The sequence below is a fragment of the Buteo buteo genome, chromosome 15, assembly GCF_964188355.1.
Source record: "Buteo buteo chromosome 15, bButBut1.hap1.1, whole genome shotgun sequence".
Taxonomy (NCBI): domain Eukaryota; kingdom Metazoa; phylum Chordata; class Aves; order Accipitriformes; family Accipitridae; genus Buteo; species Buteo buteo.
Genome location: NC_134185.1, coordinates 5907742 through 5934397, shown reverse-complemented (window position 1 = coordinate 5934397; position 26656 = coordinate 5907742). Strand labels below are relative to the sequence as shown.

The window sequence follows — 26656 nt, the reverse complement described above, 5'->3', positions numbered from 1 at the left end:
CCCGTGGCTGCATCGCCATCACACAGCCCCCGTCAGAAACATTCCTCTGCCTCCGCTTTGCAGCTAAATAAAATAGATTTTTATCCAGACAGAATTAACAGAAGCATTTTGTGATCACTTTCGTGCTTTATTTTCACATGCAGGCAATAAACCCCGAAATAAAATACTGTATGAATTCCCAAACTTCTGTTCGAATCCACCAGCACGGTCTCCAGAAACTAAGCCGAGTCCCACTGATGTCAGATCCTGATTAAATATCAGTGCTCATTTGCAAACTACTGAATACACAGCCAGTTCCAAAGGTTTTATGTACAGTCTGGTTTTGAAGGAAGGTGACACTTTTTTTAAGTAATGGTATATATAACCTTAAACTCAATGGATCAAATGTGAAATCTGTAGCTGACCTAGCAGTAAAACATCACTGTGGATACACTGTAATATATATAAAACCTCAAAAGTTAAAAAATTCAAAGTGTAAAGTATATATTAAAACCCACCTGATTTTGAAAGTTGCTTTCTACCCGAAGCTTTTAAAAAAATATAATACTCTTCAAAAATATTTTAGAAAGCCCTTGTTGCATGTGAAACATTACTACTCTTCAATATTTGATCATAAATTTCCAAATAACAACTTCCATAAATTAGATTACAAAATGCCTTGTAACTAGGAACAAATTCTGGTTGGAGATACCTACTACTAAAACTCAGCAACTAAAAGCCTTTCAGCAACAGGCTCCACAACAGGAAATATAAGAATTCCAACTAAAATACAAGGTGAAGACTTGGGAACCAGACTGTAATTACTCTGTCTTGTGTTTTCTCAGAACAGCTGTGCTAACACCTGAACTCTTATTAAAAAGTACTACAGGACATTTAACAGCAGCAAGCGGCCAGAACCTGATTTGAAACAGGATTCAGAAGCAGTACTTCCAGGAATCCAACTCGGTACACTTGGGAACTGATCTGTAACCACTAGAAGGGAAATGTTATTTAGTGACTTAACAACACTCTTTAAAGACAAGAGGGAAACCTGAGATAAATGCTGGACCGCTGACTATTTAACTAGAAAGCTCAGGTCATGGCATCAGGATAGCTAAGTCATGCGGAGATCAGCCTGGGTTTGCCATCTGAAGATGTTCCTAAAGCCCTGAGTAGATCCATAAGCTGTGCTGGATGCCATGCGGACCCAGGGCTAGCAGTACTAGTTAAGGATAGGCAGGTAGATCTATTAAAAATGCCAGACATATACTAATTATTCCTTAGCACTAAATCTAAATTCTCAGTGACCTGTTTTCAGGAAGGGATTGGTGAATCTATGCAACTTTCTATATGACACAGAAAAGAACTGTACCTTCCTTGGACAGCAGAACGGCTGCAGAACAGCAAGGAATATCCAGGCAATAGCTAGGAATATCCACTCAGAGTGATCCGGGTCACTCACTAGCTTTCACTAAACACCAACTAAATCTCTACCACATCACCTGCATAGAGACATCCACATATCTTAAATCTCAAACTGAATCCCATCCCGTATGACCTTGTATTTCAGGGCATAAGCTCACTTGTAACCAAGAGAATCAAAAAGAGCTTCCCAACAGAAAAGCTCTTTTCCTTTATCCTGCAAGGTTTCTTGCAGATTTCATTAATCCAGTGGTATGACGTGTTATCAGAAAAATAACAGTCTGTGAAACATCCCATGAGACAGACCTAGTGTAATAGTGTGAATATTGCAACAGTTATTTAATATACTCTGCATATGATAGCCTTATCCAATGTAAGATGCTGCATAGGCACGTGCTACAGAAATAATGCATATTGCTTTGTCATTACATTCTTTTAACACAGAACTTGAAAACTAAAGCAGAGCAGGTGTGAACGACAGAGAAAAAGGAGTCTGAAAGTAAACAACATAAGTTTCTATATTTGGGGCTCGGGGTTGCTGATTTACTTCCACAGGATAGCATTGTAAGAATAGCTAGTTTTTTCTGGACCCCAAAACCTACAACTTTTTTTTTATGTAATATACTGTTCTTTTTCTCCTCTATTTTAATTTTCAATTCAAAGAGTTTAATGTCAGAAGGAACCATTTAGCCTGACCTCATTTTATCCCAGGTTTGGTTACCCTAGTATTCAGCTACTCCAGCACTCTGTATTATTATAATGCGTCTTCCAAAAAGGCAACCATTACTGATGCTAAATCATCAAGTAATAGAGAAGCCCTCACTCCCATTTTTTGTTTGTTCCAATGATTACGAGCTTCATTGATGAAAGACATATATGCCAAAGAGAATTTGTCTGGCTTCAATTTCTATTAGTTGGTTCACACCATGCCTTTCTCCACTAGATTAAAAAGCCTTGTAAAACCTGTAACACCACTCACAGACTGTAATCAATAAATGCATTGATTCATTTGTTACCTTGATATACAGTCAACAGATGGGACTTCTGCAGTCTCTCACCGTGGAGCTTCCTTCCCTGGCTCCCTCTGCAAACTCTGTCATCAGTTTATATTAGAAACACCCTGGGTGAGTGTCGATTGCCCAAAAATCAATCCATCCTTCTTTGACAGACTTTACGTACATTGCTGGTTTTCATTAGGATTTTGTACAATGAAAAGCCTTTACAAAAATCTGTTACATCAGTAAATCTACATTAGTAACCAAATCCATAATAGCCTTAAAGAATTTCATTTTTTGATGGTGGAATCCCAAATCACCTTTGTCATTGTTTTTCTCACGCCAGATGACAGGTCCATAGTTTCCCACGTTACCTCACTTAACTCTTTTCTGTTAAGGACATTCATCTTCATATGTCTTTTCAAATCTCCCTACACTGATATTCACTTAACCACTCAGAACCATCATCCCTATTAAATGTTTCCATCTCTGCCACATAATTACTGTTTGCTTATGTTACTGGGCTCTGCCACTGCTGGAATTTCTTTTGTTTCTAGCAAACTTCAAAAACTCTTTCATACTTTTATTAACCATCAAGTTTTTCTTGGTATCTTTACATTTCCTACAAATATGCAAGAGTTCAGACATTCATTTATATTGATACCTATCTCCTAGCTCCTCCCGTTTCCACTTATTAAATGCAGTGTTTCTTAAATATTAACCATTTCCTCTGTCAATGAAAAAAAGAATCCCACTTCTGTTCTGCCCAAGTTTATCTCTTCCCAAAAGAGCACTTTGTTAAATGTACCAAAATCATTTTGCAGTACTTTCCACCTTGAATTGTCTCCTGTAACAATGGTGAACAGAGAAAGATATCCTAGAGTGATGAGCATTATCCCTGCCCCTGGGTATTCTTCATGCTGCTGAAGCATTTAGAGCTCTATTACGAACCCCAAACACTCTGTGCTAAACCCCTAAGTTTTAAAAATTTAATAGTATGAAAAATGAGATGAAAACATGATAAAGACAACCTAGGAAAGGTTGTACCCCAGTAGATCTAACATGAAGGCCAATGTCCAGTCTTTGGCAGCAGCCAAGATTCAACACTTAAGAGAACTGCATCAACCAGGGTAGCCAGCAGTGACACTGTGTCAGCTCAAGCCTCAGTGCCTCCTAGTTAACAGTTCTTAATGGAGCATACTTCTGTGAATTTGTCCAGACATATTTTGATCCCACCTGATTTTTCAGTATTCACAACACCACTGGTGCTGTGCTCTATACTTTAGTTATGCTGTTTTAATTATTTTGAAATTGCTCTTTACCTCCTTCACCTGATGCCCTCTAGCTATGTATTGGAAGAGACAGTGAACAAAATGTTCCCTATTTACTTTCTCCTTGTTACTCATGACTTGAGAGACATTCCCACCCTGCCATATGTTTTCCAGGCTCATTAACCTTCTGTAGTAGTAGTGAATGGCTACAATTTAGAATACCGGCAACTACAGTCTAAGAAGATTTCACTTCACTTGCCTGTTTTCTCCCAGCTGTTTCACTATCCCAGATGAATCTATAAGGCATTTTTCTTTCAATTTTACAATTTTCTTTTTTTCCTCTTCGTTTTGGTTTTGTTTCAAGAGGGAGTGGCTCTCATATTCAGATCCTGAAAACAGCTGCTGCAGTTCCTTCAGCAGTGCCTTCCTGACTTCAGGATTACTCGAGACTTCACAGAAAGCCCAAGCAAAAATTCACACACTTTTTTGCCTGGCAAGCAAGCTGTGGAGGAGCCACCACTGTCACTAGCCTTTCTTCCCATGTCTGAGCCACACTCCCCCACCTCCTGAAAAGTACCTATGCAGCTGTGAGTGGGGCTGTGCTGTCAATCAGATCAGCAAACTGGTCTGAGTTAGGCAAACAAAAACACAGAGATGCTTTTCAATCTGGGTCACTTACTTCCCTGGCATGCTTTAGATCTCAGCCTCACTACAGCTACCTCAGTGTGACTGGAAGCTCTTGAACAGCAGCACAGGGATGGGAAGGAGCAGCCAAGCACAGGAACAAGGGCAGGAACAACTTAAAACATTTTTCCCATCAAAGACAGTAGTAACGACTCCACACCTACATGAGAACGTGTTCAAAAAATCCAGTCCTGACACTCACTTGAGCACCACCCTCACCTACCTCAGCCTGCAGAATCTATCAAACATACAACTGGTACTGGTAAATACTACTCTCAAGTAATACAAGATCACATGAGTTTTTCTGCTTTCTACCCCATCATCTCCCTCATCAGCAAACATTAAGCAGTCCTGTTTGTACTTGCTAAATATCTCTGAACAGCCACTGCAAGCCAAGTCGGAAATGCAGTTCCCAAATTACAGGCACTTAAAGCAGGCTGAATAAATCTGACACACAGTTTTGAACAGCTAAACCTCCAGCTATATTTGCAACATATTCCATGGTGTATGAGGAGTGTACAGCTTAAATGATTGGACTGATAGAACTATTACCAACAGCAACGTGCAAACTAGATCATACCAGTTTTGTTATGCCATAGTTCTGCTTTACTATTCATCCTTTCTATTTCGCATAGTTATTTTTTCCTCAGTAACGCCTCAGTCATTGTGAATTGCTGAAACACCCCTAAAACTAGGCAGAGATTTGTAAATAGTCTTTGATTCCACACCCCTTGAGACAGTGACTGGCTGTACAGCAGGGCAGAATGAATTTCTGTATATTAGCTTACAAAATAAACATAAGGGCGTTTGACTTAAAAAAAAAATTAGTACTCCATTAACATCTTTCTTTTATATTAATATTAAAAATCCTCACTTTTTAAATAACATTTTTATTTTAGAATCAAAACACAGACCTTAGGATAAAAAACGTATGCTTCTTTTTTATATCTTTCCTTATAAAACCATATACTACTGAAAATCTTGTGAGGTTTCCATAATATCTTGGGTTTGCCACGAGGGAAGGATTTCCTCATCTCATGGTTCATGCTTATTTCTGCTTTTGCTTCACCAAAGTAAACACAATTTTACTCACATCTAGAGAAATGAATGTTTCTGTGATTTGGCAATGTTAATACTCACGTTCACTTCCACTTCTATGCACCAGTCTCCTAGTGGAGGGTTCACTGATAACTGAAATTTTTTGGAAACTACACCCAAATCACCCTCCTCCATCAACCACTGCTGAATCAATTTCTTCCGAGGGTCCTAGGAGAAATGTTAAATGCATGTTAAATGCAAGTGGTCTTGCTAACAAGGTTTAGGTAGCAATATGTATGATCTTTATTTGTCACATAAAGTTGAAATGTATAACAAATTCCAATGTATAACTAGGTTCCTGTTGATACTTACTCGGATATATATATTCAGAGACGCTTTGTAAGGTTTGAGATCAGGATAGACAGTGACAATCCGAAACATCACGTCTTGTCCCGGTTTATACATAGATTTATCAGTCTGGATGAATACAGAGATGCTCTTTGACATGTACATCAAGCTGGTACGGTTAGAGAAGATGCGCCGGCCATCAGCATGGCCTTCCACCAGTAATTCATAATTCCCAGAAGCACTGTTCAAAGGCAGCTAAAAACAAAATAGTGAGACTCTGTTAATTATCCAAAATATTCTTGAAGATACTATTATTCCAAAAACATTTGACATAAAGATCTGACATATTCCTGAACTTGTCAACTTATGTAAGTTCTCAAAAAGAGAAAGAGGATTTCAGGGCTTTAAAGTGTCATTTCAACAATTACCCTAAAATGTGTTAGCAGAAGCATCTTTTCAATGTATTTGCATCTAATTTTCAGTAGTAATCAGGTTTTCAACAATGTAAGTATCTATGTATTCATACACCATGCATAGACACACACACATTGTGGTCTCTCTTTTCTTTTCACAGTTACTTAGAAATTTCTTGGGTTTGATTTGGGGGAGCTAATTTTTTTTTTACTTCATCACTTTTTGGTAATGAATTTTCCAAAAATAAAAGAGCTGAAGAAGCTATATGTGGGCAAGATGAGCAGGACAGTAAGAAAACCTTACAGGCTTTAGCTTCATGTCTTAAGGGGTAGAAAAGTCAAATTCAGAATGAAGATCTCATGAGGTGAGGTACTGTTCTTCAATAGAAACCTCACTGATTTTGTCTCATTTCAGTTTAACGATTCACATGTTGTGACTCATCTAGAAAGTAAAATAATTATTCTTCCCAAAATATTAAGGAAAAAAGGAAGAGACGTTTTATATGGTTAACTTATTTAGGATAGACATTGAAGGCTCCTTCAGTGCTGGCAGTAAACACAGACAGATATCACTGGCAAGGAAATTTAGACCACGTAAGATTAGGATAACCATGCACACATCTCTCTCTCTGTCTCTTCAGTGGACAGAGGAAATCTAGAGCTCATAATTCAGCTGCATCAGTTCATTTCACAAAGTTAGGTGGGAGGAATCCCAGCCACAGGGGTCGAAAGGCTCAAAGCAGAGCTGCTGCAGCACATGGGAATTTCACCTGGAGCAGAGCCTACACAGGCAACGAATGACCCCAGGGACATCCCATCCCAGATGCCAGCTTCTGTACTGCTGTCTACTTAGGAGCGTCTCTTTGAAGAAGGAAAAGGGGTTTAACACAGCACACAGCTCGTTCCAACAAGTAGCCCTGCTAAAAAGCTTAAGAGTCACATGCTTCTGTTTGCAGTTACAACAGTAAATCTGGAGTAAAATCTCTGAAGTCAAGACAACTAAAACAGAGAGGCTTGCATTTTTCAGCATAACATATGGAAGTGAAGCACTCCTCTTGCACTGGTAATGAAAATTACAGCTGTTAACTCACCAGGCACAGCACTTCAAAAGTATCCTACCAAGCTCTATAAAGAAAGGCTGTTGTGCTGTCAAAACTCATTTTAAGAACACACAGTGAGGTAACAGAAATTCCCAAAGAGGGAAAAATGTCATAGGATGACAAATGAGGTAGATGCAAATGTCTGTATCAAATACGTCTCCTTCTCTGTGTGTTTACCTATAAAGAGGAATCAACTACAATTTCATCCCTCTCTGTTGACCTTCTGTTTTTAAAAACAAGCCAAGTGAAAAAAAAAATCAGGAAGGGGAAAAATAAACAGGCTCTCTTTTTCACTCTGAGCAGGTGTATGATGACACAGGAAGAAAGAGATTTCCCCTTTAAAATCTGGACTTATATAACTAAATTTTAGGTGCAAAGCTCCACACTGAAATAGATTCTGCATTTTCTTCAACTGCAGGTTTTTGTAAACACATTGCCAAGAACATATGATTCACATATTTCAACACTCTCCAACTTCCATGCCAAGTATTCTGGAACACATTAAATAGGACAGCCTTAGTTACTGCATCTGTCAAATATTACCTCAAAATTAATTCATTTATTAATATTACCATTTATTAAAGAAGGTGTATTCCCTAAAAAGCAGTCAGGATTCCCTACAAGAAGTCCAGGAAACATTATAAACTTTCAAAATCAAAACAGAGGGAAAATAAGCTTTTTTTGTCTAATCATAGCAGTGATTTGTGCTCTTGCAGCATTATTTTAACATACTTGCAAGGATTGCCTTTGATTTCTTCTTCTATAAATGCCATTTAGAGACCTCATATATTTTTCTGTATCATTTTCCTATCATGAATAAAGATAGATAGCATGAGTTCCTCCCCTGACTTTTATACTTTTTCTATTTCAAAAGATCCTTCCTTCCTGCAATTTGGTGACAAAACTGCCTGTTGTACTTTTCTTGATGTAAAAGCCAGAGGCAATGAAGTTTGCATTGCCACGGCAGTGTATTAGGACAGATGAGGTGCAAAGTAACCCACCTTCTGTTCACACATCTATGCTAATAGAAACTGCACTAATACAACACTTCCAGAAGGTCACTGCTACAATAATGGTAACTATTCACCTCAGCCCCACCAACTCCTTCTCTAAAGGGTTGTTTCTCATCCCAGATATGAGCAAGGCAGCTTTTAACAGTAGGTAGTAGGAACTTGCTATGAAAATATTTTATCTTAGTCAACACATCCCCCAAGTGAATGGTATTAGTATCCCCATTTTGGCACTCCTAATGTAAAAGAAAAAAAGGCCATCTCATGTACTTCTCCTGACCACACCAGCCACCGTCACGAGCACCTCAGACAAGGAAGCTACTGTTTCCTCTGGAAAAGATGACAGCTGAAACCAGAAACTCATTACCCACCTTCTGCTACCAGCCAACTACACTTTGGGCAGAACATAAGTCTACCATGGCTACACAAATGAAAAAAACATCTTACTGTTAAAAAATGAGTCAGTTTTCATCACTTCAGATAGTGGCAAGAGAGGGAGGAATTCACCTCGCCTAGTTTTAAGACCTGGCCAGATTATATCAAGGAATTTGTTAATTTAATCTTTTTCTTTTTAAACTGAATTTTCTATGTTTGTTAATTTGCAGTTTGTACACATGCATTTCAACCTAACAGGCTTCATAATGTTGAGCTGCTCATTGTCATTGATTATCCATCTATCAGACGTTTCCAGATTATTTCATCAGATATACAGCTTATTTCAGATCAGAATTTAAACCCACTGGATTTAGGGATACTCATAGACTTACAGATGTTGAAAAAAATAAAGACTTTGGTAAAACTTTTTCCTGACACAAATACGTAATTCTTTAGATCAGGTTTTCAAGATAAACATCCAGGATTATAAATTCACGATTCATACTCAACACACAATTTGATATTATATATTTTTGTTGACTAGTTAGCTTATTATGTACTTTCACTGAACGTGCATTTCCAAATCCTTAAGAAGACTGTGTATAAATACATTTTTATTTTAATACTTCTCAATTATTGCTTTGCACAATTCTTTTAGCTCTAATTAGTCCTCATGGTGTGTCTGAAATAGAGATGTAGGTATCAGCCATTCAAAAAAAACCACAGAGCAAAGTTCTGTGTTCAAGTTTTATGATAGCTTGTGCTGATGCTAGAAATCAGCTCCCAAATCCTGTAATTACTTGTAACAAGTACAGAGCACTTGACCTGAAAACTCCTTGGCTTATTGGTCAGTAAATACATTCATCTGAGAATGTGAAAATAGCTAGGATCACATACAAAATCCATCATCTCATCAACACCAACTGGTGAAAAGTTACAGACAGTCAACATTTTCTGAGGAAGGAGGAAAGAAATACTTACTACTGGAAGAACAAGAGTCCCAAAGGAATCTGAGTAAAAAAGAAGAAATACCACACTGTCAGAAACCTTATATAAAACTTACCCAAACATCAACATTATCAGGTTAATTGGAAGAACAGTGCTCCTCCCCCATTCCCACACTGCCCATAATACCCATCGGACAACCGAATTCCTTTGATGCAGCTACTCTGGAGCTCAGGGCACATGGACCATCCAGCCAACACACATGCAATGGCTGCAACTAGCTGGCCAGCATGCACATGCGTATCTGCCAGGTGATTGCTGCCAAACACCGTCTGGACATGAAACTAAAAAATACAGAGCCTGGACCAACTGCTGCGTTAGTCACTATTGACATATTGTGTTTATACTTCATTCAACATCTCACTCCCCACATTTATTCCTCCCAAGTCCTGTCAAGACCACTGTCAGCCACCACTAGGTTATGGGATAAGCTGCTCATCTCCACAGACACATGAAGGAGCACGAAGGAAGGATGGCAGGTGGGGGAACCCCCATAACACCCAGCCCCATGCCAGGGGAGCACACAGCCCATCACTCACCCATCACCACAAGCCCAGAGGCACACCAGCAGGGGGGAACCCCAATACCCCAGTCAGAGACACTAACCCCCCACCATCAGGCTACCAGATTCAGCAACTCCCTAAAAATCACTACCATCCCAAATCTGCTAAAAGAAGCAGCCAGAGCAGAACAGCCCAGAAAAACTGAAATGCAGTGTTACACTTAAATAATGGTCTGAGGGTGCCAACAGTGTCCCAGGTGGGAGCTACCTGAACAAGGAGGGTATGGTTTGGCACTGCTGTCCCTGAGAACAAGTACCCTCTCAGGTACCACTGCCCCAAGACCAAAGCATCCTTCTGCTTCTGCAAAGAAGTTGATTCTGCAACTCCTTCACATGTAAGAGAAACCCAGGATATTTTGCATTCATCTCCTCTGCAGTTTAGCAGGTGACTACTTTTCGTAGTCATTTTTATCAAGATTAACAACTTTCTAGAAGGAATAAAACAGGAAAAGACTTTAAACTACACGTTATTAGAGAACGGCAAAACGGCAAAAAACTGGCCATTCCCTCTAGCGGTAACCTCCTACCTGGTGGTTTCACTGCTATGAAACAAAGCCAGCAGTGCGGCAGTATGTCTGTGCCGAGCCATTGCCTCTACAACAACCTAAAGCTGCTTCTTCACTGGGCACCGGCTCTCAGCCTCCTCTGCACCAGATACATCCACTCCACCCCTTCCTCCCTTACATGGTTGACAGAAGATGTGTGATACCTTTTGCAGGGCCTCTCAGGTATGAACTCCACTCTACAGCAACATTACTTCTCTGTTTGGTGGGGTCTGATGTCCATGTTCTCCACTTGAATATTTTCCTTTACATTCACATAGACTGAAACACCTTTACAATCTATTCAATTCTCTACTCCACCCAAGTTATTATTTTCCATTGATTCTGCAGCTCAGATAAAAGCTAAAATTTTCAAAACCATGCACAGGATTTACCACCCTTAAGCAAAGGAGCACCCAGAATTAACCATCTTCACTGCATTACATCACCATGGCAATAAGTAACTAACATACGAATGTACGTGGGTTAATATAACTTACTATTGTAACTATTTTAGATAATGTGGCCTCATATATTTTTAGAATCGAAATAAATGTGCTGTTAAGCTCCTGGATATCATTACATCATGGAGCCATTAGTGCCACAGCTTTTATTTTAATTATGTAATGTATTTTAGAATAGAATAGAATAGAATAGAAGAATAGAATAGAATATTTCAGTTGGAAGGGACCTCCAATGATCATCTAGTCCAACTGCCTGACCACTTCAGGGCTGACCAAAATTTAAACCATGTTATTAAGGGCATTGTCCAAATGCCTCTTAAACACTGACAGGCATATCACAGGATCCCAGGGAGAAGAGCTCAGCACCTCCCTCTCCACGTCCCCTCCTCAGGAAGCTGTACAGAGCAACGAGGTCGCCCCTCAACCTCCTTTTCTCCAAACTAGACAAGCCCAAAGTCCTCAGCCGCTCCTCATAGGACATGCCTTCCAGCCCTGTCACCAGCTTCATTGCCTTCCTCTGGATGCGTTCGAGTACCTGAACATTGTTCTTAAATTGTGGGGCCCAGAATTGCACACAGTACTCGAGGTGAGGCCACACCAATGCTGAATACATCGGGATAATCACCTCTTTTCACCAGCTGATTATACTGTGTTTGATGCACCCCAGGATGTGGTTTGCCCTTTTGGCTGCTAGGTCACACTGCTGACTCATATTGACTCATATTTTCTTCTGCTGATTCCATTCAGTTAGACTTTTTGTATCTCCTAAAAAGCAATGGGTTTATACCTATCTTTTACTTATTTGTTTCACGGAGTAAGCAAAAAAAAAATTAATTAGTTTATTTTATTTATGTCCTTCTTGATCCTGGACATAAAAGCATTCCAAGATGAAACAATCACTTGACTTCTGAACTCCAATAAATGTCAATTTTAAAAGTCAAGGAATTCTTTCCTTTGACAGTGGCAAACAGAAGGAAATCTCGATGGACTGAACACAGGTTGTCCTGGCTGCTGCCAGAGTGCTAAAGGAAAAATCCTGTCCAACACATACCACCTATTCAAGTTATAACCTGGGTTAAACCAAATGACTCACATCGCACAAGTGAAGTTTGTGGGTAGCACACTCCAGTACTTCATTCTGGTATTCAAAAGCTTAACACGGATGGGTGGCATCGGGCCCTAAGCAACACAGTTCTTTCCACAGCATGTTTATGCTACCGTCAAAGCCACAATTTTTTTTCCTATCATCCCTCTCTCCTCTTCACTTGAAAAGCAGCCCATGCAGTCACTGACTCTGAGCAACCCCACCAGCCTTTGAGGTTTTCCAGACAGGAGTCTCAGGCAAAATACACACTTCTTTTCTCAGTAGGCAGCAGAGAGGGCACCCTGCCCCACTGCACGGTGGCATGGAGCCCCACGCTTGGCCAAGCTTGCTTGGCACCCAGGGCTACAGGACAACCACCAGCTACAGGAGAGGAATTACACAGTCCTGCAGAGTACCCGATTGGTAGGCAGTGTAAACCCCTCTCCACTCACTGATATATTTATTCCCAACATCTACCCAGACAACTCCATGCCCAAACAATCACAATACAAGAGACATCATTTTAGCTAAGGGAAACTTAGGTCTCCCTAACTCAGGAGAGACAGAGTTACTGTTAACTAGGAAGAATTTTTTTTAAAGGATTATGATATTTCACTGGTAAAGGAGGCTGGATGTAGGGTAACTAGCAACAGCAGAGATGGTATAAAGCTACCTCCTGAAATTTCTCTCACTTGTATACTAAAAGCCTAACCCTGTTCTAGTTCCCATCCATCTGTGAAATAAGGCTGTGCTAAAGCTGGGCTTTGTAAGACCACAACCCGTCACCAGAAAAAAACAACCTTTGTCACTGCTGATAATTAGTTATTAACAAGGAACAGGAACATAGTTTTCTGTACCACACACATCTGAGTGGATATGCACATCATAAGTATTGCTACACTAGCTTTAATCTATCCAACACAGCTAATTATAGCAACGGCTATAGCAGTGACTTCAGTACGTTGGGAGACACCAAGCACAAATCTGATATTCATACCATAGCCCACACCACGGGGTTTCTATTTCCATCTTTACCCACGCCAATGCAAACACGCTAGTACAGATGCACCGCAAGGGCAGAGCGCCGAAGGAGACTGCTACACATCGCCCTGCGCAGCATCTAACAGCTTTCAAAGCAACCTTTCACGTAACATGGCACGTACTTTTCAGCTTTCTCATCAGGGCAGTGCCTGCTTGCCTCCGCCCATTTTGAGAACAACTAGCATGCAAAAGACAGAAATCTTAAGGTAGAAATACTGGGTTTCTTCCATGTTCCCAGGTCTGGGAGACCTAACATCAGGTCTGAGCCTGATACACCTGTGATGCAGAGGGGGAAGCAGTTGGGGAGGAGGGAGATTTAAATCACAGTCACTTGTCCTTTGCGCAACTTGGAAAGCATTTTACCTTCTGAAGCGGTTTTAGGGAGCTAAAGCCTCCCCGGCTGCCTTGATAAAGCCCAGAGTGCCGTCTCGTTCCCAGCCAGTGAAAATCATAAAAGAGGCTCCGGGGCATGAGGTAATCTTCCAATTCATGTCACTATGTAATTATTTTGTTAGGAACTGAGCAGCCTGGGCAGATCCGAAACTTTTTGGCGTTGCGGTGAATTTCCCTGTCATGCAAGATTTTCCCATGTTCTCAGAGACTACCAAGCTGCAATCAATCCTCTGGAGCTCTGCTCAGCTACGCCCAGGGATGGCTTCGATGTGCTCAAACAAGAGCCGTAGGCAAAATATTTCTTTTATGTCAATGCTGAATTGCTGAAATTCACCACATATTTCTGTCCACCTGATGAATTAAATTTACATTTTAACTGTACAGCAATGTCAGGTTTATAAGGAGTTAACCAGGGTCCAACAGCTAGCACATGGCACTGCTCTGCTGGAAGCTCTGCTATCAGGCAGCTGGACGCTTTTACCCACATGCAGTGTATAACAATTCCACATGATTTACACATGACATCAGTCGAGTCCACTGTCCCCAAAAATGGCAACAGCTGTCACCCTCTTTCAGCACATCCCTGCAAGGGATCCCTTCAGTTATTAAATATAGCTCCCAACGATCACAGGTAACTAACTCCAGGCAGTAGAAGTAGGTTTAGAAAGGAGCCCGAACAGCCACACCACCTGCACCATGCATTGCAGACCACAAAACGCTTCCTCCTGACTTGTCACGTCTGCTCTCCGCAGCAGCGGACTAACCAGCGCGACTGCAACGGGCCACGGAGGGGAAAGACCAGGCAAGAGTGAGAGCATGGGTCCCTGCTACCGCAAGGGATTAGTTAAAGAAAACTCCCAGCTGGGAGCCATGCCCTAGCTGAAGGAGGAGGCAGGAAAAAATCAGGGGACTGTTCCAGGCTGATCATGAGGAAAGTTAAAAAACAACCAACCAAAAAATCCTCACAGAAGTCACATGATCCTTCAAGAAAAAATATCCTTCCTCGTCACTCGCAAAATCATTTCTCTGACAGAATTTCTGAAGCTTGTACTGTATTCATTCAATAAATACTGCACTGAGGAAATACACGGAAATACTGTGGAAACAAACGCCACATTGTCCTGCCTCCTTTTCCTCAGAGTCCTTGGCATTTAGGACAGTCCAGAAGAGGAACCAAAAGCAGTGTAGTACTGACATGTCACCAGTATAAACAGCAGTAGGAAATTAAGTCATCTTTTTAACATACCTTGCCTCCATGCCATTTTTTGGAGGTCTAATAGTATTGTTATCAGCAAAGCAAATAGGAAAAAATCTACAGAGCCAAATACATGCATGTTTTTTTAGACTTATGGAGAGCTGCACAAATGATGGCATCTTACATTCTTCCCACTGCATGGGCCTGACCCAAACCCAGAAACTTAGGCTACCCCTTCTTGAGCTGATCCCACCAGCACTAGGACTAGATGTAAATATTTCAGCTTCCGCTCCCCAAAAATTATAGAGGTTCCAGAAAAATGACTGTATGGCTTGGCACAGTGAACTAGAGCTTCTGTCAATACAAATCAGTACAGCAGCACTTCAGTCTCTAACTAATTTACACAAACTCAGGTCTTGACTCTATATTCTAGCTCATGTGGCAGGTATCGCTACAAAACAGACTTTCTCACTTAACCTTTTCTACCTATATCCTCATTCCTTCTTAGTCCAGTGTAAGAACGGAAAAATATAACTGGAATCACTTCAGATTGATTTACTGAAATGATGCCACATCTTTCTTCTGGCAGCTGTGTTCACATATCCGTGCTTAGGAAATGTTTACAGAAAAGCATTGTCTTTGCAGTGGTAAATGGAATTTTTTCTCCCGTGAAATAAAAAATAATGTTCTTCAATGTTGTCGTGGTTTAACCCCAGCCAGCAACTAGGTACCACACAGCCACTCGTTCACTCCCCCTGCACCCAGTGGGATGGGGCGGAGAATCAGGAAAAAAAAGTAAAACTCGTAGGTTGAGATAAAGACAGTTTAATAGGACAGAAATACTGATCTAATACTGCCCGTATACTGATGTCCACTAGCAATCCCTATTGCATGTGTTTGAGTCCTGTATTGCCCCTCCTTCTATTGTCTGGCCCAAATTTAGCCATAACCTAACAGCAGTAGCTCACGTTATGTATTTTGGGCTACTTGCATAACTAACCAGTGATAATCTGGGTGCTAATTTTAGGATAATAGATGAGGAATATAACACATTTAAAGAAAACTGTGAACTTGACAGATCTGCAGGCCTTCTTTTATGAAGAAAAAATATTTTTCACTCCCTGGACAGTTTAGGCTTTGGCATTTATGCTTCTTTTTTTTTTTTTTGAAAACACAAGAAAAGTATGTATTTTGGATAGGAAGAAAAATCTGGAAGGACATTTGTCCTGGTTTTGGCTGGGATAGAGTTTATTTTCTTCCTAGTAGCTGATATAGTGTTATGTTTTGGATTTAGTATGAGAATAACGTTGATAACACACTGATGTTTTCAGTTGTTGCCAAGTAGTGTTTATACCAAGTAAGTCAAGGATTTTTCAGCTTCTCATGCCCAGCCAGCAAGAAGGCTGGAGGGGCACAAGGAGTTGGGAAGGGACACAGCCAGGGCACCTGACCCCAACTGGCCAAAGGGGTATTCCATACCATGTGATGTCATGTCCAGTATATAAACTGGGGGGAGCTGGCCTGGGGGGATCACTGCTCAGGAACTAACTGAGCATCGGTTGGTGAGTGGTGAGCAATTGCATTGTGCATCACTTGGTTTGTATATTCCAATTCTATTATTATTATTGTAATTTTATTATTGTTATTATTATCTTTATTAGTTTCTTCCTTTCTGTTCTATTAAACTGTTCTTAACCCACGAGTTTTACCTTTTTTTCTGATTCTCTCCCCCATCCTACTGGGTGGTGGGGGGAGTGAGTGAGCAGCTGCGTGGTGCTTAGTTGCTGGCTGAGTTAAACCACAAGAGTGTAGGGCTATTTTCCAGACAACCAGGACAATTCATGAAAAAAAAAAACTTCCTCCAGCTAACTCCAAAGGTTTTTCCCCAATCTGCTTTTACACCATGATCAGAAGAGTGGTGGAAACAATCATAGAAAGCACAACCAGAAACACTCATGGTCAGGACAGAATAGATACAGATTTACCAGAAGGTGTGAAGAGAAGGGGTGCTGTCCTTCTTTCCTTTGTCCCCTTCACCACAGCATTCCCTGTGTCTTTCTACTTCACATGGCAAAGGAGTCGTGGTACCTCCCTGCTTGTCCCTTTTACCAGTTCAGCCCTTCTTCCCTCACCAGCACTGTCAGATCCACCCCTGGGGAAAACCACCACCTCCCACCCCCCCAGACAGACAGACAGACAGACGCTGCTGATGCTGGGCGACCCTTCCCTTGCCCTGCCGCATCCACGATCCCTTCCACAAGCAAGCACCAAGTTTCTTGCAGACTGGCCCTTCTAATTTCTTTTTAGACTTAGGTCATATTTCAGACATTTAATTCTCCACTCAGTCTTCTAAAGTAAAACAACCAACTCGATGGATTATACCACTTTCAGCTGAGTGGTCAGAGAGCGGCCAGTTGCAAGAACACAATACTTAGAACACTCTGTGGTTTATCTGAGACACTGCATGCCAGGTAGGAAAACAAAACAGCTTCATATTTCTAAAACTAAATCACTTCTTTAATCAGAGACCTTCTGACAGCTATCCAGCAGCTACCACCCCAGACGCTTAAACACAAGCACAGGCTCTTTTCAGCTTTTTCCTGAGACCAGCCTCTAAGAGCCATCCATGGACTTTTAGTCATGCGCATGACATTATCACTGCCTACCATACCCAAACAACTATATTCCCATGAATTATAAATTTACAGCTGTTAGCAAGACAAGTTTTGAATACTACAGAGAAAACTTTTTTGACGTCAGATCCAGTCTATGAAACTATGCAGACAATTCAGAATACTCTCAGACTTAAGCCTTTTACACAACTAAATGGGAAATTCATTTCATTCACTTCAGTTTTCCCTTGGTGACTATACACAAACTCAAAGGCATCTGCACATCCGGCTTTCAAGGCACTATTGGCCATCATTATTATCCCTTCTGATGTCCATGAAATAAACACAGACAAAGCCACTATCACTGCGATTTAAAGCAACTGTAGTTTTTAATTTACATAGGAAAATCATACTAGGACAAAATGTGGCTAAGCCTGTTTATGGCAGAGATTTGGCGGTACTAATACCACCCTCATTGCATCAATTGCTGCAACTGGAGCAAAATTTCAAAGTCAAGACACCTCTCAAACTCATTCACTGCAAATAAACATTCAGGAACTATTTAAGTTTCCACTTAGAGGGAGTGAATGAAGAAGGTTTGTTTTCATATTGGTTTTCTTCCATTTTCTGGAATGCATTCAGAGTCTGTGATGACAAAGCCACATAACTTTTCTGAGATCACAAAATCATTTAGATGTATAAAAATATTACCAGAGACTTCCTTCATCAGTAAATAAAGGCAATATAAATCCCTAACCATATAAAACAAGCACCTGGACCTCACAGCTGCACCTCCAGGGAGAAGGAGCCTGTCACTCTGGCCACGTTTTCTATGCACTTACTTATTTGGACTGCAGTGAATCTAGGTGAGCCAGCAACATGTCTTGCCGTGTACTATTCAACCTCTGCAGATAGGATCTTAACTCTGCCTTCACAAACAGGTAGTCAGGGATAGCAGAGCATGGGAACCAGCAGCACTGCCAGTGCAGATAGTCATGAGTCTCATGAGAAGTCACCTGTGTATGACTGAAGACCCATGAATTTCCCAACTGCTTCCTGCCTCTGCAGGTACTTCTGTAACCCTCTGCAGCTACTTCTATAACCCTCAACACTTCAGCTTGGATCTCTTTCTAATTAGACACCACTAAGGACATCACCCTAGACTCATCTGGAGATCCACTGTTAGCTCCCACCCCTTTCTCTTTAAAGCTACCTTTTAGGTACCTGAAGTGTAATAACCAGGTGCCTAGCACAATTCTCCCGACACTTCACCCCAATTCCTCCCATCCCTCCTCAAATGCTTTCCAGAATGTAGAAGAGACTCCCAAGGTCAACCCAAAAGTTTAGCCCAAGGTCCTGTCTCCAGCAATGGTCAAGGACAGACATATGAACAGCATAAAAACAGAACAAGTCCTTCCTCCCAGCATCCTTGCCACCCCTTCACTAATCTAATAAACTTTCTCCCTTTTTCATCCTTGTCAGTCATACTGTACAATACAGTTTCAGGGCAACCCATTTCCAGTTTGAGAGTGAACCACTTAGACCTACTTTGCAAACATTGTTTTCCATCCAGCCAAACGTATTTAATAAGAGTTCCATGCTGTCCTCGCTTCCCCAGCTGGCTTGTCAGAGTGACACGCCAGACTATCAAAAGCCTTATTAAAGTCAAAATACAGCAATATCCCACTTCTTTTCCACCTACAACCCCCGCCAGCCCATAGTGGAGCACATTTTCTTTGCACATTTTCAATCGTCCAGAAACTCTCTCTTCACTCATGCTCTCAAAACTTACCTAGCAGTTTTAAAATTATTGCAGTCAATTCCCTAAATATTCTACAAGCAATTTTATCAAACCTAAACATCTACTTTACCAAAGTACTCTTTAACCTGTTCTTCCCCTTTTGTTGCCTTAATTCTTAACCCTTTTCCATGGCAGTTAGTTGATCCTCTCAGCGAAGACTGAACACTTACTGCCTCTCAGCATCACTGACCAATGCCCATCTCATCAGAGTGAGTAGCAAGCCACATCCTTTGCTAGCTTTCTTGCTACCAATATGATATTTAAAAATGCTGCCTTCTTATGCTTCACATTCTTTCCTACTCATGGTTTGGCCTTTCCAGTTTTGTCCTTTCTTACCCAAGCTACTCCTTTAAGCCCAACCTTTGTAATCTGATCTCATTTTTACTTTATACACACGGTTTTCCTTTTTTCTGTTGTTTTTTGGCCAGTGATAAGATCATGTTTAGTTTATTTCTTACCTTTCTGCTATGTTAGGGTAATGCGTACTTATCCCTTTAATATGAATCCCTCAAGAGCTTTCTCCCTTTGCTTCCCTTCCTTCTTGTTTCTGATAGCATCTTACCTCCCAATTCCTGTTGTTTATTGGCATCACTATTTTTTCCCCCCAAAATTCACAGCCTTTACTTTGTTTTTCTCTCTCCTCCCTTTCCCAAAAGCTGTAAAGCCCCTCCAGTTCACAGTAGCAACAGGGAACCCCACACTGGCACATGCGATATTCCCTCCTCTGTAAGAGCTGCCCCACTGCCACCATTTCTGCTATGAGTGAATTATTCCACCCTTCTCAAGGTACTGTGAAACAGCCTATAGCGCTCAATCTGCCACACTCTCCTTGGCTGGATATCGGTGAAGAACATGGTGACCAGAACAACCTCGCATACAAACACATAAGCCTTGAGTGACAGAAGGACTCCTTCCCTCAAATCTCAAACAGCATCCAATCAATAAGATAAAGCTCAAGTACTGGATGGGATTGCTACTTCTGTTTTTCTGCAAACTACTTAATGGGTCTGTTAGCAGGATGGATTCAGCAACAGGCACAGAAACCTGTTTTTTTGTCTTATAGGTACTCCAGCAATACGAAAGCCTGTAAGAGAGTACCCTCTTCTCTACTAGCTCCCTTATCTCTGGATCCAGCCCCAACACTTCCTTTCCCAAAACTTTTCCTTCATTCTGATTTTGCATAGATTATCTGCACATGCTGACTATTTAACAACTTATTTTTCATGAGGTACAGTTACACATATGTTTGGAGGTGGAGGTTATGGACACAAAATCATGGGACTCCTGCTCTCTTGCTGTTTGGCTTTTTAGGCATTGATGCAGAGTTAGGCAGAAAGGAGCTCTCTCACTAAACTCCCAGCAAAACCTGTTACTCCACAGATTTTCAGCACAGATTTTGTGGTCACCAGTGAGTCAGTCATTTTATTCTGAAATAAGGTACAGAGGCAACTAAAGGTTAACAAAAGGGACTGATGTATTTAGGCCATTCATTCCCATTTAGCTGTTACTTCACAACTTACTATTCCTAGGTTTTTTCACTGTTTCACACACAACCAGGGGTCAGAACCATATCATTAAGTATGCAAAACATGCCTTCTGGTAAAAGCAGATTCTCCATTGTCTATATGGATGATCACTACATGTCTGAGCTTGACAGACTTTCTCACAAACGCTGTCATGTTTCGTAAATCCTAGCTGAGTATTCACCATGCTCTAGCCCAGTAACCTCTGTTAACAAGTATGTTTACTCCTCTCTTGAAGTACAGAAAAGCAGTTCAAATTAATTAACACGTACAAGTAATTCACAGTGAACTAAACTACACATGCTATTGTAAACCAGATTCTTCAGTTCACAAAGTAGTTCTCACTCACCGTGCCTTAAATACATTATGTTGTACATTTAAATACCAGAAGCTCTAACTAAATCTTATTCTGAAAAATTAAAAACGTTTACGCAGTGGGGTAAATGATGACACTTCAATACACATCAAAGCTTTTCTTAAAACTAATTTGTTTTTTCAACTTATATGCTACTTACTCTTTCCAAATCATTCCAGCACCAACAAGGAAAACAGACTTTTCAGAAGCTCTCACAATTAAGGTATAAGGTTTCTCATACACTAACACACACTGCAATGTCTGGGTAGCAAACCCTGTAAGACAACACTTCTTGCCAATTCAAACTACATCTTTATTGATCAATGACTGGATAAATATGCATGGCAAGAGTCACCCTTCACTGTAATCACTGAAAATCAAGACATTCATGCATAAAATTTAACTTGCCTGTCTGTTATTCCCATCTTTTGTTGTTGTTGTTGTTGACCCAGAAAACCCAACGGCTCAAATTGCACATAAGCCATTGTTATCTTCTGCAGTCATTTTCAATCAGGCTGAGGATCTTTCTGATACTGCATCTCCACAGAAAATGTGTCAAGACTTGATACAGTGCACAGAAACAGCTTTAGTTAGTGCTTTGTGTTTTTCCGGAGTCTGCTGCAGACAATGGAAAACCTATTCTCTCCTGGTGACGCACTGACTTTTTTTTTGGTTGTGCTTGCTCACACAAAGTTTACCTGTAGCAGCAACATCCTGCTTGCAGACATTCAGTTGGTCTGTTTTCACTGCATTTAATCTAATTAACTTAATTTCTGTACCAAAACATTGGTCTTAAACAATCTCCCTTGCTGCAGTACTTTTGGATTCTGGAATATTGAGCCAAGCTCAAAATATCAGCACTTCTTTGAATGTGTGTGCATCCAGACTTTCTTTCTCCCTCACTCCAAAGAATACAAACTAGCCACCTATTAACAAATATATTTCTTTTCCTTTTGTTATGTGAAAAGCACAATAAAGATGTGAATCAACCTCCGCTGCTAAAGCCTTTCTTTAATGGACAATTTCCCAAGAATCACTCAGATATCAAAATTTCACTACCAGTAACATTAAAACAGTGAATGTTTTATCAACCATCAGAAGGCAAGCACTCTATTTCTTATATGAAGCAAGAGTTATATTACATAAAGAAAAAATAACTGTGATTCTAATTCAACAAAATCCTTTTACAGAGCTAACTCAGAAATTTAGACTGGCACATGTACCATACTGAGCTGCTGCTGGAGAACCAGAGTGCATCCTTAACTTTAAGCAACTGCAGATGCACTTTTCCAGACAGGTATGTAAGAGCTCTTGCGCTTAGGTACTTGGCTGAATTCGGCCTGCAAGATTAAACACTGCTAATAAAAATGGTGTCCTCAGCCTGTCCTCTGTCCCCAGCATCCAATTCCCAGCTCTGCGCCCACCTGAGTTGCATCAGCACAAATGCTGGCACACCAAACCAGGGAACATGTCTGCCTAAAAAAATATTCAACTAAATAAAAACTTCAATTTTCAGTCCGATCAGTTTCCCAAAGCAGTTAATCCCCTGCTTTTGCTGTCACCATGCAAGGAAAAATCTAGAGCATAATTGAGCCAGCATAGGCAACGCTGCCACTGAATTTACAGCCTAACCAAGGTAGGCAAGCAGTTCCAGTTTTCTGGATATTCAGCACAGTCAACAACTTCAGCTACGCTCTGCCTCCCTTAATACTTACTTTGCATAGACACATGGCAGTAAAAGTCATCAAACTCATGTGCACCACAGGAACAGTAACACCACTGTATTAGCCACTCTGTGTAACCTAATGGGCCCAAGTGACAGATAAAGCAACATTTTTGGGGCACTAATATATGCAGCAATGATGTCATTTAAAGAAGATTTTGTATGCCTGGAGATATGTTTGGGTTTTTTCCTTCAACTGCAACAGCTGGCCTAATAAAACCTCCCCCAGTCTTCCTTTAGTCACATTCTTAGACTAACACAGCTACAATATCACTACATATTTTGTCTTAAGGTTGTTTTGCTCTTCAGTGAAGAATTTAAAGCTTTAGAATCTTATTCTGACAAACTGTTTTCTCTCTGACAAACTGCTTTCTCTCTGAGTAACTCTATTCACATCCGATCCACTCCTGCAGCACCTCCGGATACACACTTTCAACACTACATCCTCTGTTAGAGGGCAGTTCCCTTGCTCCTGGCCCGTAACAGTTTTGCTTACATATTTATTCACAGAGAACAAATGACTAACAGATTATATAACTTGACTTTAAAGAATGGATGGCCACACACTAAATATCAAGATTTTTGCAAGAGGAAATATACTGCATGCTTGGCACCTTTTTCTTTTTTTTTTGTCATTTCATTTATCAAGTAAAAAAGCATGGAAAATGCAAATATATATTTAAAAAACAGGAAAAAGATTAAAGATTAATAATAAGTCCATGCAATTCAAGTAACATGCTACAGCATTTTTCCTTTTTCCTCACTATATCGAGTCTAATACAGTGTCACACCTGTTCCCCTGACTTCAGCAACTCCTAGTGTCAAGCATCATTCTGTGTGCTGTTCAGATAGAGACATCCACATATTTTCACCTGCTTGGAATTACCAGTTGCTTGTCTCCTTTTTAACGTTGAAAAGGACAACAACAGACAGGTTGAAACTCATGCAAGGCTCACTGAACTTGATGTTAAGCAGAACAGAAGGACGAAATAAAAGCCAGTATAGTTAGAGGAAGAAAAGGAGAAGACAGTTTTTCTTTTAAAAACAATAAATCAGTTGGTTTGGGTTTGTTTCGGTTTGGGTTTTGCATCAAAATACTGGCAGGAAAGGTTTGAAGAGGAATTGTGAACTTAAAAAGGCAAGCTCACTACGAATAGCATAATAAACACATCAAAGTTCTTTTCTCTACAGAGTAAGAATGTTCCTTTATCCACTGCTGAATCCTCTGCAATGTCTAGTCCAACAGGCTTGGTCTGTACTTTTGAATAAGCAAAATCTAAATATGGCATGCAGTGTGTTATGGAGACTTAAGATTAAGGACCGTAGGCATGACAGCCAATCTGTCTTGCATGCAGATTTTAGGTGCTAGCAAATCCATCCTCCAGAAGTAATTGCCTTAGGCATACAACACCACAACTATTAGGGTTAGATTTGGACACTAACAGATCAGGTGTATAAATTTGATTTAAATCAGGAATGAACATTTAGATTTATTTTTTTTAATCAGCCATAGCATTACAGGAAATTTGCCTCAGGTCTATGCTTTTACACTGGCTGCTAGAGAACATATACCTGATAACAATATAAAATTAGAGTGGATGAACAATACCCAAACTGAAGTAAAACCTGCCAATGCATAGGTCTGGAAAACTTTTTCAGAATATTTGAAATAGCAAGAAGAGTTTTGATCAGATACGCTTTTCTGCATCATGGGGCCATGAGTTTTTTGATCTGGTCAAATGCACTCCATCACACTCAAAGCCTCAGTCTTCTCTACAGGTTGTGAAGAGAGGTGGGCTTTCATGCAGTCTTTGAAATGAAGGTGTGATGCTTCCAATTAAGGCATCTACATTAACTATAAGACATTAATAGAAAAATTAATTGGCACCAACAAGAAGAAAGTGCATTATAGCAGAGTAGATTTTTCTGGGACCTGATGCTGCACCCAGACCCTCTACTTTTGACAAAAAAAAAAAAAGCTAGAGTTTGGGTGTCATTTATATTGCCTCATACTAAGAGCAGTTCGAAAGCTGGATTATCCAGACAAAATATTTTCTTTCTCATGAGGGCAAATCTCAGGCATAACATCGCTATGCTTCTGTTCCTAGCTGGCCTTTATGAAAAGGAGCAATGGCCAGGATATCTCAGCTCTCCAGCTACTCAGAACTGCCACCACGTCCTCAGCTGCCCAGGAGGCATACAATAAACCAGCCTGCTCTAAGATTTACTTATCCTCAACCCCCAACCTGTCCCACACTTCAGTTCTTCATCCTCAAAAATTTCTGTGTCTGCAAATGCACACAGCTTCCAAGTAACGGTGTCTGACACAGTCATCTCCACTTTGCTATTGTCCTCAGGTTCTCCCTTTCTTAAGGCATGAGAAGCAGCCAGCTCCAGCTGCCGTATCACCTTGTTTGTTCCACCCTTATCATTATCCCAGTTGCTTCCACCTTGCACCTTAACAACAAGCCTACCAGTGAGCACCTCTTCCTCTGCTTCTTCTTCAGTGGCTCCCCTACAAGGACCAGAGTACTTCCTGGCTCCTCAAAACCCCCATATCCATCACGCGTCGCTACTATCTGCTTATTTTCAGAGTTTACAAGGAGTTAGCACACCCATGCAACCACTCACTGCCCAGCTCGGTTGCCCACCTGCACACAGAGCCAGCAGAGTACAGCATTATTTTCCCATAAGTGCCCCCTACTTGGCAAAATAAAGTTCCGATTTTAGTACCGTTTAGAAGCTGTGTTATTTGGGGAGCAACAAAATACTTGTAGCAGAAGGCAGAGCTAAATCCTTCCAGGCCAACTCCATTCTCTTACCTTTCTCAAAGACCATCTCCCCGCTCAAGATGGTCTCGTTATCTCTGATCACTTCTCCCCTCACGGTGACCTGTGCGGGGCCGTCCGGCAGCAGAGCCACCCCAACAGTCACGTTTGCGCCAGGCCTGATGTTCCAGGGAACTGCCACCAGGAACGTAGGTCTGGAAAATCCAAACGGGCAGAGGGAGAAAGGGCAGGGGGTGAAATACAATCCCCCCAAAAAAGTTAACAGCCTCCACCTCGTAACGTTCGATACACGTCGCGAAGCTCTCTCCGCTGCGGAGGCTGGAGGGGATGCTCACCCACCAGGCGCTCCCGAGCGCACCCAGGGTTTGCAGGACGGGGAGAAGGCAGCGCTCCTCTGCCCGCTTTTCGGACAGGGCTCCGGGGAGCCCCCGGGGAAGCCTCCGCGCCGGGCGGGGAGGCGAGGGGAAGGGAGGCGAGCCGCCCCGCTCACCCGGCCCACCCGGCCCCACGTACCCGGCCGCCGCGGAGCTGCAGAAGAAGAGGAGGAGGAGGAGGAGGAAGAGGAGGCGGACAGCGCTGCGGGTCCGCGCCATGGCGCTCCGTGCGCGCTGCCCCGCGGCCGCGCTGGGTCCGCCGCTGTGCGCAGGGCCGGGGACGGAGCCGGGATCGGGACCGGGACCGGGGCAGGGGCCGGGCGGGAGGCGCCTTGGCGGGCGGGGAAGGGAGGGAGGGAGGGAGGGAAGGGAGAGGCCGGCGCTGCCCCAGCGCCAGGAAGGCTCCGCCGGCGGCAGCCGCATGAGCACCCGCGGGGGCGGTCCCGAGGCCGGCCCGGGGGAGAGCGGGGCGGGGAGCCAAGCGGCGAGATCCGCACCGAGACACGGCCACGGCCACGGACGCGGTTCTGCTCCCCGCAGCCCTCGCACCCCGCATCT

At 41.7% G+C, this 26656-nt stretch overlaps 1 protein-coding gene across 1 annotated transcript in view; it reads right to left on the bottom strand.

Moving 5' to 3' along the window:
- Positions 1 to 26423, bottom strand: part of CD109 (CD109 molecule) — an 82418-nt gene extending 55995 nt beyond the window's left edge. The window contains exons 1-5 of the mRNA XM_075046456.1: positions 26238 to 26423; positions 25758 to 25918; positions 9617 to 9645; positions 5762 to 5992; positions 5492 to 5617 (exon numbers count right to left, since the gene is read on the bottom strand). Coding sequence (XP_074902557.1) covers positions 5492 to 5617; positions 5762 to 5992; positions 9617 to 9645; positions 25758 to 25918; positions 26238 to 26317 — 627 coding nt within the window. The 5' untranslated portion in view covers positions 26318 to 26423. The remainder of the gene's footprint in view (positions 1 to 5491; positions 5618 to 5761; positions 5993 to 9616; positions 9646 to 25757; positions 25919 to 26237) is intronic.
- Between the last annotated feature and the right edge of the window lie 233 nt (positions 26424 to 26656).